This window comes from Eleutherodactylus coqui, chromosome 9 (assembly GCF_035609145.1).
Source record: "Eleutherodactylus coqui strain aEleCoq1 chromosome 9, aEleCoq1.hap1, whole genome shotgun sequence".
NCBI lineage: Eukaryota > Metazoa > Chordata > Amphibia > Anura > Eleutherodactylidae > Eleutherodactylus > Eleutherodactylus coqui.
In genome coordinates this window covers 166,777,324-166,792,043 of record NC_089845.1, presented here as the reverse complement: position 1 = coordinate 166,792,043, position 14,720 = coordinate 166,777,324, and the positions used below count along the sequence as shown (strand labels likewise).

Below are 14,720 nucleotides of genomic sequence, written 5' to 3'. Positions count from 1 at the left end.
TATTATAGTAGTTATATTTTTGTACATAGGGAGCAGTATTATTGTAGTTATATTCTTGTACATAGGGGGCAGTATTATAGCAGTTATATTCTTGTACATAGGAGGCAGTATTATAGTAGTTATATTCTTGTACATAGGAGGCAGTATTATAGTAGTTATATTCTGGTACATAGGAGGCAGTATTATAGTAGTTATATTCTGGTACATAGGAGGCAGTATTATAGTAGTTATATTCATGTACATAGGGGGCAGTATTATACTAGTTATATTCTTGTACATAGGGGGCAGTATTATAGTAGTTATATTCTTGTATATAGGGGAGCAGTATTATAGTAGTTATATTCTTGTACATAGGGGCAGTATTATAGTAGTTATATTCTTGTACATAGGGAGCAGTATTATAGTAGTTATATTGTTGTACATAGGGAGCAGTATTATAGCAGTTATATTCTTGTACATAGGGGGCAGTATTATAGTAGTTATATTCTTGTACATACGGGGCAGTATTATAGCAGTTATATTCTTGTACATAGGAGGCAGTATTATAGCAGTTATATTCTTGTACATAGGAGGCAGTATTATAGCAGTTATATTCTTGTACATAGAGGGCAGTATTATAGTAGTTATATTCTTGTACATAGAGGGCAGTATTATAGTAGTTATATTCTTGTACATAGGGGGCAGTATTATAGTAGATATATTCTTGTACATAGGGAGCAGTATTATAGTAGTTATATTCTTGTACATAGGGGGCAGTATTATAGTAGTTGTATTCTTGTACATAGGGGGCAGTATTATAGTAGATATATTCTTGTTTATAGGGAGCAGTATTATAGTAGTTATAGTCTTGTACATAGAGGGCAGTATTATAGTGGTTATATTCTTGTACATAGGGGGCAGTATTATAGTAGTTATATTCCTGTACATAGAGGGCAGTATTATAGTAGTTATATTCTTGTACATAGAGGGCAGTATTATAGTAGTTATATTCTTGTACATAGGGAGCAGTATTATAGTAGTTATATTCTTGTACATAGGGGGGCAGTATTATAGTAGTTATATTCTTGTACATAGGAGGCAGTATTATAGTAGTTATATTCTTGTACATAGGAGGCAGTATTATAGTAGTTATATGCTTGTATATAGTAGGCAGTATTATAGTAGTTATATTCTTGTACATAGAGGGCAGTATTATAGTGGTTATATTCTTGTACATAGGGAGCAGTATTATAGTAGTTATATTCTTGTACATAGGGAGCAGTATTATAGTAGTTATATTCTTGTACATAGAGGGCAGTATTATAGTAGTTATATTCTTGTACATAGGGAGCAGTATTATAGTAGTTATATTCTTGTACATAGGAGGCAGTATTATAGTAGTTATATTCTTGTACATAGGGGACAGTATTATAGTAGTTATATTCTTGTACATAGGGGGCAGTATTATAGTAGTTATATTCTTGTACATAGAGGGCAGTATTATAGTGGTTATATTCTTGTACATAGAGGGCAGTATTATAGTAGGTATATTCTTGTACACGTGGGGCAGTATTATAGTAGTTATATTCTTGTACATAGAGGGCAGTATTATAGTAGTTATATACTTGTACATAGGGGGCAGTGTTATAGTAGTTATATTCTTGTACATAAGGAGCAGTATTATAGTAGTTATATTCTTGTACATAGGGTACAGTATTATAGTAGTTATATTCTTGTATATAGAAGCAGTATTATAGTAGTTATATTCTTGTACATAGGAGCAGTATTATAGTAGTTATATTCTTGTACATAGAGGGCAGTATTATAGTAGTTATATTCTTGTACATAGGGAGCAGTATTATAGTAGTTATATTCTTGTACATAGGAGGCAGTATTATAGTAGTTATATTCTTGTACATAGGAGCAGTATTATAGTAGTTATATTCTTGTACATAGAGGGCAGTATTATAGTAGTTATATTCTTGTACATAGGGAGCAGTATTATAGTAGTTATATTCTTGTACATAGGAGGCAGTATTATAGTAGTTATATTCTTGTACATAGGGGCAGTATTATAGTAGTTATATTCTTGTACATAGGGAGCAGTATTATAGTAGTTATATTCTTGTACATAGGGAGCAGTATTATAGTAGTTATATTCTTGTACATAGGAGCAGTATTATAGTAGTTATATTCTTGTACATAGAGGGCAGTATTATAGTAGTTATATTCTTGTTCATAAAGTTGAAGTTATAGAATAGTTTGTGCTGCTCTAGTAAAGATATCTTCTCAAAAAAGAGTAAATGTAGCTTTAATGCTGGGTTGCCGACAGCCTCGGGAGCTCCAATCTCACTTGCCCATCCCGCTATCATAAGACAGGTCTCTCCTTATAAGCAAAGTAGTATTACAAAACCATATATAACACTTTTCGTCATGCATAGTTGACAAGTGAACATTGAACACCCCATACCTAAGATATTCAGAAGGTTCGGTGATCCGGGGATTAGATCGATTGCCAGACCTGGAGTCAGGAAGGAATTTCTGTCCCTTAAAATGAGGAAATTGGCTTCTACCTTTTGTTTTTTGCCTTCCTCTGGATCAACATTGGGGGGATAATAGTCTGAACTAGATGGACAGGTCTGTTTTCAGCCTAACATACTGTGTGTATGTAATTCAAAGCCTTCTCTGTTCAGTAAGGCAGAATCAGCAGTAGCCATTGATCAGACAAGCAGGACTGCGGAGCTGAGAGTCTTGGGGTCGGTAGATGGGATCTGAAGCATAAGCCTTTCTTGGTTAGTTGGAGTTCCTGGGAGTGATACGTCTCCTGAGCAGTATACTATGTGCAAGGCTGGAATTGGCTGTTGAAGCTTAAGAAGTCAGCTGTAGAATCTCTCTGTAAAGCTCCTCTGCAGCATCTGAATCCTCAGCTAAACCGCCAACCCCTTGCATGACTTATCTGGGCGATATAAACCTTGTAAGCCCCTCACGTGGAATCGGAGGGATGATGCTGTTTCTACCAGCTAAAAGGAAATTACAAGACATGGCCAACCTTAGCTGCACGTGACCCGTGCGGTCAGCATCAGCCTGTAGGGGGCACCAGGCCGTTGTAGGCTGGGGGCTTGGTTCCAGGGCTATATTTATGCTATTAGCTTAGTTCTGCATTTATGTTCTGTGCTCGGTTCTAGTATATTATCTATGCACTGAGCTTAATTCTGGTGCTGTAGTTATACAATGAGATTGATTCTTAGTGCCGTTTTTATGTTATGAGCTTGGCTCTGGTGCTGTATGTACGGAGCTTAGTACTGGGGCTATATCTATGTACGGAGTTTGTTTCTAGAATTATATATCTGTACTAAGCGTGGTTCTAGAATTGTATCTACATACTGAGCTTGGTTCTGGGGCTCTATTCATGTTCTGAGCTCGATTCTATTATTTTATCTACGTACTGAACTTGGTTCTGGTACTGTATTTATGTTTTAAGTTTAATTGTGGTGCTGCATGTATGCACAGAGGTTGGTTGTGGTGCTGCATGTATGCACAGAGGTTGGTTGTGGTGCTGCATGTATGCACAGAGGTTGGTTGTGGTGCTGCATGTATGTACCGAGGTTGGTTGTGGTGCTGCATGTATGCACAGAGGTTGGTTGTGGTGCTGCATGTATGTACCGAGGTTGGTTGTGCTGCTGTGTTTGTGTTATCAGCTTGGTTCTGGTACAGTATGTATTCACTGAGCTGTTCTGGTGTGGGTATGTTGCCATCTTGCTGCACAGAATACTGAAAAACCAGTGTAGATGCAGGTACAGCGCACACATAGATAAAAGATACTCCTGTTTATTTTTTGGCAAATAGGTTGTTCTTTTCCACCACCCGATGATTGGACAAACGAATGTTCAGGTGAACGTACTTGCCTGATAATCGGCCTGTGTACAAGGCCCTTTACTGGTGAAGGTCAGAGCTGTGTGCTTTCAGACTACGCTAGAAGCTGCAGTTGCATCCCCCTCCTCTCCCCTCCTCCACCCTCCCCTGCTCTATTGCTTCTAGTATTATTCTACATGACCTCTTTGGGGTCCGCAGATAGAAAAAAGGGAACTACAGCCTGCTGGAAGGTCCGATCTCCTCTCATAAGTACAACATGTGCTGCGGATATGAGATGATGAATAAAACAAACCAGTGCAGTTTAAGGTAACCAAGAATAATCTTTCAGTCATAAGGAAGACAATGTGCCATGATTGAAAGTAATCAGAATGGTGGGGTCTGACTGCTGGGACTTCTACAAACCCGAGACCGGTACTCTGATGCCACCGCTTGCTCCTGTACAGCTCCTCCCCCTTGTCAAATGATTGACAACAGCTGGAGCGACAGCCAAGACCAGTAAAAAATCCAAGCCGCTCAGCCACAGGATAGAGAATAAGCTGCAGAATGGTGGGGGTCCAACTGCTGGAATGGAACTTCAGTGGCACCGCTTACTCCTCTACAGCTCCTCCCCCTTGCCTAATGATTAACATCTACAGCTGGAGCCACAGCCAAGACCGGTACAAGCACCTAGACCACCCATCGGATGGCTTGTAGATCATTTATGTATCCCGCATGGCACACGGATACGCCGACATCTCCCTTATTGCCTGCACTTTCAGGGTAAGACGAGGTAGGATCCTGCGGAGCTCCTGCCTGCCTCCTGCTGGCCGTGGTTTACGGGGCGGATGTGTGCAGGCCTCCTTTAAGGCTGAGGCTTGCTTTAGTTATAAGACATAAATCTGGGATAAATCATAGCCGAGTGCATAACTAATCCCGTCCGTGTAGGATAGGTTTTAGGCAGATATCCAGCCATCATTCAAAACCTGGCACAACATGCAGACTGGAGTTTTCTGCCAGCTTGGCAAAGGAGAATTAGTCTGTTTTTTTAAACTTTTGCAGAGGAAAGGTTCTTCTGTGACTTTATATGAAGTCTGAAGAGAAGAACAAGAGGATTCTTACTGCTAGATTAGAGGAGAGAATACAATGCATCTCCAACCCCAGAAATAAGAGTCAATATGACTCAGCGCCCTGTCAGAGGGGCCCGGGGCCGCTGCCCTGTCAGAGGGGCCCGGCGCCGCTGCTCGGCGCCCTGTCAGAGGGGCCCGGCGCCGCTGCTCGGCGCCCTGTCAGAGGGGCCCGGCCCGCTGCTCATTGGTATGTTAGCTTAATATACTGAATGGCCCCTTTATTAGAGATCCTAATCTAGAAGCGTTGGACCTCCTTCCTTTGGCCTTCAGTACCGCAGTAACTCCTCGTGGTGTGGATCTGCAGACAGGAAGTTTCTTGTAGTTGCTTTAGATTAGATGGCGGTGCTTACATGTTCTGACCAGCTGACAGGAAGGGGTCAGCGATTCATGCTGCTTGCGCCAAATTCTGAGCATCCATCAGCACGGGGCAACAGAAATCCTGCATGTTTCTCTTTGACACAATGGCGCTGGAACTGGTCCTCCGCTGTTATACCATCCGTGTGGAGGAACGGCGAGTTGTGCGTTTGGACACGTTAGTTGGAGCCCCAGTGTTGTATTCAGCTGACTGTGCAGCCTGTTGGTCGGAACGATTCCTGACATCCTCCTCCGACCCCTTTCAGTGATGAGTTGTATCCGTCTGCAGGATCACCTTTCTGCTGGATGTTTTCCTCCTTCGTGCCATTCTCGGTATACTCTCCACCCCGTTACATGAGAAAACCCCCGCGGTTGGCAGTGAGACCCCGGCTAGTCCAGCACCGATGACCGGCCTCACTGGAAGTCGCTCCGATCGCTGGATCTTCCATCTAATGTGGATTCACACTGAAACTGATCCACAGAAAACTTGTCACGTGATTTTATGCTCCGGGGTCACGGGGAGAATTACCGTACAGGGGAGCGCCAATCATGAGAGGGGCTAATAAGAGGGCCATCCAGTGTACTTTTACAGCTGTTTACGAAAGTGCAGGGTGGATTTTTATCCATTGGAAATAAACAATAAAGGTTCTCATGGAATGACAGCAAGCAGAGATCTTGAAAGCCATGGAGAATTCAAACAGAAATTGTACTAGAAAAGCATTTCCCGCTTTATCACACACACAGTCCTCTTCATATACAGGAACGGGGTCCCTTTAATTCCAGCCTCCCATTCTTCCGTTGGACGGTTTCCCAGCACTCCTCTACCTACCGTCGCCCACCTACAATCTGATAATCACAGCCATTAGCGTACTCTCCGGGCCGCCTCTTACAATGAATACACGTAGCAGCGATTACATAACTCACATTGTAGCGGGCTGAACGAGCGGCGCGGGGGGCTCTTTAATTATTCATCAACTGTAATTGTTGGCTGAATTCCTGAGTGTTCAGTTTTCTGTTTATTAAACTAAAATGAGACGGAAGTTTAAAGGGACCCGTCAGGCATCGCCCCGCGCCGAGGAGAGGGCAGAAAGCCTTTAACTCCTTAAGGACGCTCCTAGTTTGGCACGTAAAGATATGTTTTTTGGGGGGGGTTTCATCTCCACTTTCCATAAGCCTTAAGGGTGATCCAGTTACCAGACACCCCCATCCAATAGGATCCCCTGGATTAAAACAATGGACATTCTGACCCTTCCAGCGCTGCAGACTGCAGGTCCGTCATTGTTCTGAGAGGTGATGTCACGGGAAATCAGGCGATTGCTGCAACCAGAGAGAGGCTGCAGTCCCGAACTCCTGGCATCATGGCACTCGGGACGTGAGCGGTGATGCCAGGCGACTGAGCGGTGATGCTGCAGTCTCTTGTTGGCTGCAGCGGTCACCTAATTTCCTGTGACATCATCCATCACAGAAATTCCCAGGGCCACAGCACCCGATCCCCCCCCCGGGCCGCAGCACCCGATCCCCCCGGGGCCACAGCACCGCAGCACCCGATTTCCCCCCCCCCCCGGCCGCAGCACCCGATCCCCCCGTGGCCACAGCACCGCAGCACCCGATTCCCCCCCCCCCCCCCAGGGCCGCAGCACCCGATCCCCCCCCCCCCCCCCCCGGCCGCAGCACCCGATCCCCCCGGGGCCACAGCACCGCAGCACCCGATCCCCCCCCCCCCCCCCAGGGCCGCAGCACCCGATCCCCCCGGGGCCACAGCACCGCAGCACCCGATCCCCCCCCCCCCCCCCCCAGGGCCGCAGCACCCGATTCCCCCCCCCCCCCCCCCCCGGGGCGGCAGAGGGGTAAGTAGAGTTCACTTTGTTATTTTAATGCAGGGGTCCTACTGAAGCGGGCTGCCTGGCAGCTGGGCGTTCTTCTTCGGTCACCATAGCTGTGCACGGCCTCGTTCACTGTGGATTTAACTGGTAACATTTTGGGGTACAAATAATGTGTTGTAGAACTCTGACGTTTAGGGAGCGGACAGGATGGAAAAACATTAATTCTGCCATTTTTCATTTTTTACGGCGTTCACCATGTGGTATCAATAACTCATTGTTCCGGCGCGATGGTGAGCGTAACAAAAGTATCATTGTTTTGGGTTGTTTTTTAGAATTTTTCAGTTTTGCTAAATAAATTCTATTTTTGGGGAAAAAAAACAACACTTTTGGCATTGCGTTCAAAGACTAAAAGAAATGTCTGCACGGAGCGAGCGTGACGGCATGATATATTCCCATTATGCAGTGGAGAAGGCGTTCTGGAGTATACGGGTGTTACCAGATCACCCCACTGCTCATGGCAGTACTGTGCCGATGCAGAACGTCATCTCCCCTGGGAAGTAAAACACTGGCAGGGGCAACGAACCGTCACCACTAGAGGGCAGCTGTGAAACAACTGACAACCGCCTGCAACAGACACAATCGGCGTGAATGCTGAACGTGGCGGTTAACCCTTTTAATGCCACTGCCAATGCATTTAAACGCTCTGATCCATATTTGGGGGTCCCTCATTTTTTGGGCTACACCGTCTCTAAGAAAACAAATAAAAAGCGATCAGAAAGTCACGTGTACTCCAGAATGGCACCAATAGAAACTACAGGTCGTCCCGCCAACAATAAAGAGAAGTTATGGAGGACAGAAAATGGCGGCTGGAAATACTATTTGTTTTTTTTTAAGCTTAAGTAATCGTACGAACCCACAGAACAGGGGTGTCATGTCTGCTGCAGGGTGCACCTCCGAAAAACAAGACCCCCGAAAATGGCCAAATTGACCTTTTTTTTCCCATTCGTAGAATCCTAGAATGGTGGAGTTGGAAGGGTCCTTGGGGGTCATCGGGTCCTCCAGGGTCATCGGGTCCTCCGGGGGTCATCAGATCCGACGCCCTGCTCATTCACTCCACTAAGAAGTTTTTCTATACATTATACAGTACATTATATAGTACCACTGAAAGATACAACTCATCCTGCAAAAAACAACAAGCAACAGACAGCGACGGAAAAACAAAAGTTATGGTTTTGTGAAAGCTGGCAGGAGAAGCCAAAAAAAAAAAGGCTGTGCCATCAAGGGGTTAAATACGAGGGCCATAAAGAAATCACTGGATCATGAGTATGACTGAGTGCGGAGGATATGGACACTCAGGGGGAGGGGGTACATACTTTATGCCGTGTGACAGGAGTCCAAGGAAGTTCTAGAGCAGTAACTGCCGCTGCCAGAGGGGGGAGGATGTAATTACTAGCCGGTAACCTGGAGGCTCCCTGGGAAGCTGTATTTTACGTGTTATGGGCTACACGGCGCTCCTGTCACTGCGAGGGCAGCCGGTTAACTGCGGGGAAGTCGGAGCGAAGGGCGAGCGCATTACGGCCTGTAATATTCAGTGCGGTCGTTGAGGCTTTACCGCTCATCTCATTTAGACGCCGGCTGCCCTCTGAGGAGCGGTACAGGATTTAGGACTTTAATAAAAGGACAGATAATGTAAAGAGTAATCGGAAATTACATCCAGAAGAGCCGTCTGAGCCCACGACTTGTGGAGGACTGTACGGCACTAATAAAGAGCCGCCGCCAACGGGACGCCCATATAAAAGGGTCTACTTCCACACTGCCTGGTGCGGGGGGCCGGGGGTCATACAGCACCGCGAGGGGGGCGAACAACAACCAGTAGCATCACAGCACACCATGTCCTCACCAGGTCATCCTGCTCCAGCTCGTACACGGAATACCTCTGTATTAGAGCCCCCCGGCCCATGTATTAGAGCTCCACCCCACCTATATATTAGGGCACCTCCCCACCCCTATGTATTAGAGCTCCACCCCCCACCGTCCATGTATTAGAGCCCCCCGGCCCATGTATTAGAGCTCCACCCCACCCATAGATTAGGGCACCTCCCCACCCCTATGTATTAGAGCTCCACCCCCCACCGTCCATGTATTAGAGCCCCCAGACCCATGTATTAGAGCTCCACCCCCCACCGTCCATGTATTAGAGCCCCCTGACCCATGTATTAGAGCTCCACCCCACCCATATATTAGGGCACCTCCCCACCCTTATGTATTAGAGCTCCACCGTCCATGTATTAGAGCCCCCGGGCCCATGTATTAGACCTCCACCCCCCACCGTCCATGTACTAGAGCCCCCCGACCCATGTATTAGAGCTCCACCTCCCACCGTCCATGTATTAGAGCCCCCCCGGCCCATGTATTAGAGCTTCACCCCCACCCATATATTAGAGCCTTTCCCTGGCCCTTGTATTAGAGTTCCACCCCACCTATGTATTAGGGCACCTCCCCACCCCCATGTATTAGAGCCCCCGACCCATGTATTAAAGCTCCGCCCCACCCATATATTAGGGCACCTCCCCACCCCCATGTATTAGAGCTCCACCCCACCCATGTATTAGAGCTCCACCCCACCCATGTATTAGAGCTCCACCCCACCCATGTATTAGAGCTCCACCCCACCCATGTATTAGAGCTCCACCCCACCCATGTATTAGGGCACCGCCCCACCGTCCATGTATTAGAGCTCCCCCAGCCCATGTATTAGAGTTCCACCCCCCACCGTCCATGTATTAGATAGAGCCCCCTGACCCATGTATTAGAGCTCCACCCCACCCATATATCAGGGCACCTTCCTAATCCCATGTATTAGAGTTCCACCCCACTCATGTATTAGGGCACCTCCCCACCGTCCATGTATTAGAGCCCTCCCAACCCATGTATTAGAGCTCCACCCCACCCCCGTATTAGGGCACCTCCCCACCCCGGCCCATGTATTAGAGCTCCACCCCACCCATATATTAGGGCACCTCCCCACCCCTATGTATTAGAGCCTTTCCCCGACCCATGTATTAGAGTTCCACCCCACCCATGTATTAGGGTACCTCCCAACCGTCCATATATTAGAGCTCCACCCCACCCATATATTAGGGCACCACCCCACCCATATATTAGGGCACCTCCCCACCCCTATGTATTAGAGCCTTTCCCCGGCCCATGTATAAAAGAACCCTTTATTAGATGGATCAATATTTCTGTTGCTGATGGGAGGTCAGAATTTGGAGCAAACAGCATGAATCGCTGACCCCTTCCTGTCAGCTGGTCAGAACATGTCAGCACCGCCATCTAATCTGCACCAACTACAAGAAGCTTCCTGTCCGCAGGGGCCGATATTCCTGCATAAGGATTTCAGCACCAAGTGGAAACTACACCACGACGAGCTGCTGCGGATCTGAAGGCCAAAAGGAGTCCAACACTACTAGATGGGGGCTGATAAATGGCCCTTCGGTGTATATTCCCCAGCTGGTAAAGGGGATTGTAAGAGGTAGAAAAGCTCTTGTATCTCTGGTTCTCACTGCATCTGTACGGGGCGATGACAGTAAGAGGCTGTGATCACTGCCGCCATCATGGCCAACCAAGACCACCGGACCACCACATTCTCCCACTTTCATGCTGAGGTTTCCTCAAAGGACAAGCGTTCAGCTCAGTGAAGTCCGCAGGTAAGCAGAGCCGCCCGACATCATCAACCCGCCACATTGTACAACCCGATAGAGGACTAAACGGACACAAGGATAAACTACACTACACAGTTCAGAACTAGAACCTCTCACGTTGGCGTCAGGATGGATGACTGGGTGGACATCTACAGCCGCCGGCAGATCACTCACCTTGAACGAGGTATGTTGTTCCATGTGGCGGAGAAGCTGCGGCTTCTGGACTGCGGTGAACTCACATATTGTGCATTTGAATTGTTTTCCTGCAGAAGACACATTGTAAGAGAAATAGTCATCATGCTACAGTGGCCACAAATAGAGCATGCACACCAAGGACTACAAGTACCAGCAGCGGACCGGCCAGCTCTGTGGGAAATGCAGGGCTCACAGCAGCCAGAAAGGCTAAAGATGGCCCTACTGGGTGTCCACTCATCTAAAGCAGCAGCTTAAGGCCCATTTAGACACAACGATTATCGCTCAAACGCCGTCTTTTGAGTGATCATGGTTGCGTCTAAATGCGCTGCCATCTTTCAGTTTTCTGCCCAACAAGTTCTGCTTAAAAACCATCATTCAGCAGTACAGCTGATAAGCAGTACCGCACGCTGTGTTCTGCCCAGGGAGAGCTGATTGCACTGTATCAGCTGTTCTCAGCTGTCAGCCCTGGCAGCAGATCAAAGTGAAAGTAATCAGGAAACAGCGGGTGGTCTGTTCCCCGACTACAGCTCCCGGCGGCTCACACGCTGCTACTGGGGACTAATAGGCATTAGTGCCAAGTAGTAGTTTATGCAAAATGATTGCTCAAAAGCCATATTTTGAGCAATCATCTTTGCAGTGTAAATGCACCCTTACCTAAAAGCAGAGAATACTGGCACCAGCCGTCCCCTTTAATGCAAATAGACCTACATTTCCCAAAATGCACTGCAGCAGGAGCCAACTAAACTGTGCGACAACCGTCAGGACAGTCAACGCAGCTCTGGATGTGACAGGAGTCACACAGGGAGGAGCGGCATCTGTTCTCACCGTCTGCCGTGTGGAGGAGTTTGTGACTTTTTAGCGTCCCTTTGGTTTTGAACTTCTTGCCGCACATGTCGCAGAGGTGAGTCTTCTCTGTGCTGTGCCGGTTCATGTGCGCCTTCAGGTTACTCTTGCTGCGAGTGGCGTAGTCGCAGACCGTACACTTAAAGGGCTTCAGACCTGGACAGTGCGGAGAAGAGGAGGGAGGTCAACAGCATGCAACATTCAGGAGGTTCAGACTAAAGATGGAGGGGGTCTCCCCAACATGACACAGTCACACAATAACAGGCATAATGTCCCCATTAACCGATTTCCGGGAGGTGGCTGATCCACCGACGGGACGAGGTCTGTGAAGATCTAAAACCTTAGAGTATAATGTGCTAGCGCCGGCATGCCCTGCCTCCTTCTGTCCTCAGTCACAGTCAGCACGGCGTCTCCTGGGTCCTGCACTAGTTGTCACTTCGGCGCCTCCCATTGGGTGCTCATGGACAGCCCACCTCTTAAAGGCCTAGGGCCTGCACCCGGCTTTTCTGCTCTCAGCCAATCCTGATAGCTCTCTAATTATTTAAGGCACCTTCCCCCACTGGAGGCTGCCTGAGCAATTCCTTCTGTCTAGTATACAAAGCGGCATCTCAACTTCGACTCCTGGTTAGACCAATGCGTGTGCCAACTTTCCTGTCTTCTTCTCTCCTGACCTCTGGTTTCTGGACCATGTTCTATCCGTCTGCTGCCTGTCCTGACCTTGGCTCTTTCTACTCCTCCGCTACCGCTCTACAGTTACCCTGACCGGTTTTGTCAGTTCCCAGAACACAGACGGCCCCTGGGGTTCTCTGCAGTGCAGTTCAGATCCTGACCGGTGGGGTTAGAGAAGTTATCCGAGGACATGCTTTTGTTCAAAAACTTGTTCAGCCTGCGGTAGAACTCCCCCACCCCACCCCACCCTTCCCCGCCGCTGTGTCACCATCTCCTGGTCCCCGCTGAGCTTCCCTTCCCGGAGGGGATGGTAACGATAGGACACTGGCTCATGCGCCAACTGCAGAAAGACTGTGATTGGCTGCAGCGGTCACATGGCTCCCTGCAGCGGGAAGTCAAGTTCAGCGGGGACCACGAGTCAGTGAAATGACAGTGAGGGGGAAGCGGGGAAGGCAAGGGCTCTCTTATTTTACTACCGCAGGCTGCACGAGAATTTGGATAAAAGTTTGTTCCTTTTAAAGAGTGAAAACCAAGGAACTCCAAGCTGCTCTCAGAAGTGGCCCTAAGCCAAATGTGTGTTGTGGGGGGCCCACACCCAGTCACCAGGAATATGCTGCTCCTTTTTGGAGCCACAGATGGCCGAGGAGGAGGATTAGCTAAGGGGGAAGTGTTTTTGCTCTTTGCCTGCTCTCCACCTTTTGTTGAAGAGGGGGAAAACCTCTTCTTGTGACTCGTTGCAAGGAGTTTACTAGTTAAAGGCATTCTGTCATTGGGTTTGGGCAGCATGAACCCGGGACGGGCGGCTTGTTGCCCCATGGGTGTTTTACTGGCTCTGGAACGCTGCAGCATTTCACAATAAGTACATTTCACAGCTGAGCTCCGAGTCAGGGCGGTGGGCCGCCAGCTCCCCCCTGCAGGAAGGCAGCCGGCAGTCTTCATGCAAGGAGAGGGAGAGGCCGGTGTGGCCCTCCTCTGTGGCTCGGAGATCAGCTTTGAGTCAAACTTCAAAGTGTATTTATTATGAAAAACCAACGGCATCCTTGTAGCGGGTCCATGATACTCGGAATTCGGGCAGCATCGACCAATGACAGAATCCCTTTAACACTAACGACCACCGGGAAAACAACAAGCAGCAACGAAGGAAACCTCAGCTCTGCTGCATCTGTAGCGAAGGGCGTGCAAAGGAAATAAGCTATAAGCAAGCAGCTTACCTTCATGGGCCCAGATATGTCGCTGCAGGTCCGACCCATTCTTCATGAAGTAGGAGTCACAATACGGGCATTTAGCCGCTCGCTTTCCTATTAGACCTTTGATTTGAACTTTGCGGCCGAGGACCTCGGAAATCAGACTTGCCGAAACCTCTGCAAAAAAAGAGAAAAAAATAACTTCCAAATTCAATAGAAGGCAAAGAGGTGCGTTACTGCAAATAGTAGCTGCAACTGTTATTGATGCCACTTCGGGGTACAGATGGCAGGTTTGAGCACTTTTATCGCATTTTTTTTAAACAAAAAAAGCATTTTGGCTTTATTTAATAGCATTTGTCATCCAGGATAAGAAGTGCGTTCCGGTCATGGTGAGGGGCGCAGCGGGATTCAGGAGAAAAAAAAGCGCAAAAATCGTAGTCTTTTTCCCTGTAGGAAACTTGAAGCTGTGATGCTGGGATCGCTGCGATAATAGACTGCCCTTCCTACCCTTCCTTAGTCAGACCTCATCTGGAATACCGAGTCCAGTTCTGGGCACCCAGATTAAAAAAAGAAGCCCAAAAAACACAGTTGGTCATAGCAGGCTCCTGGTGTGGATCACATAGGTTCAGTTTCTACGACGCGCCTGCCCACCCCTACGACGCAACCCGCACCCCCCCCCCCCCCCACGACGCAACCCGCGCCCCCCCCCACCCCCCTACGACGCAACCCGCGCCCCCCCCCCCCATGACGCAACCCGCCCCCCCCTACGATGCAACCACCCCCCTACGACGCAACCACCCCCCTACGACGCAACCTGCGCGCCCCCCCTACGACGCAACCCGCCCCCCCCCCCCACGACGCAGCTCGCGCCCCCCCCCCCACCTGCATCCCCCCTACGACGCGACCTGCTCCACCCCCACGACGCGACCTGCACCACCTATCTGCAGGAACCCCTTCTCATCAGGGGCATACATATAGAATCATCACCAT

The 14,720-nt window shown here is 48.4% G+C and overlaps 1 protein-coding gene across 1 annotated transcript in view; it reads right to left on the bottom strand.

Moving 5' to 3' along the window:
- The window catches only part of ZFAT (zinc finger and AT-hook domain containing), a 144,360-nt gene that overhangs the window by 62,096 nt on the left and 67,544 nt on the right, over nt 1-14,720 (bottom strand). The window contains exons 9-11 of the mRNA XM_066578916.1: nt 13,758-13,907; nt 11,860-12,033; nt 11,014-11,102 (exon numbers count right to left, since the gene is read on the bottom strand). Coding sequence (XP_066435013.1) covers nt 11,014-11,102; nt 11,860-12,033; nt 13,758-13,907 — 413 coding nt within the window. The remainder of the gene's footprint in view (nt 1-11,013; nt 11,103-11,859; nt 12,034-13,757; nt 13,908-14,720) is intronic.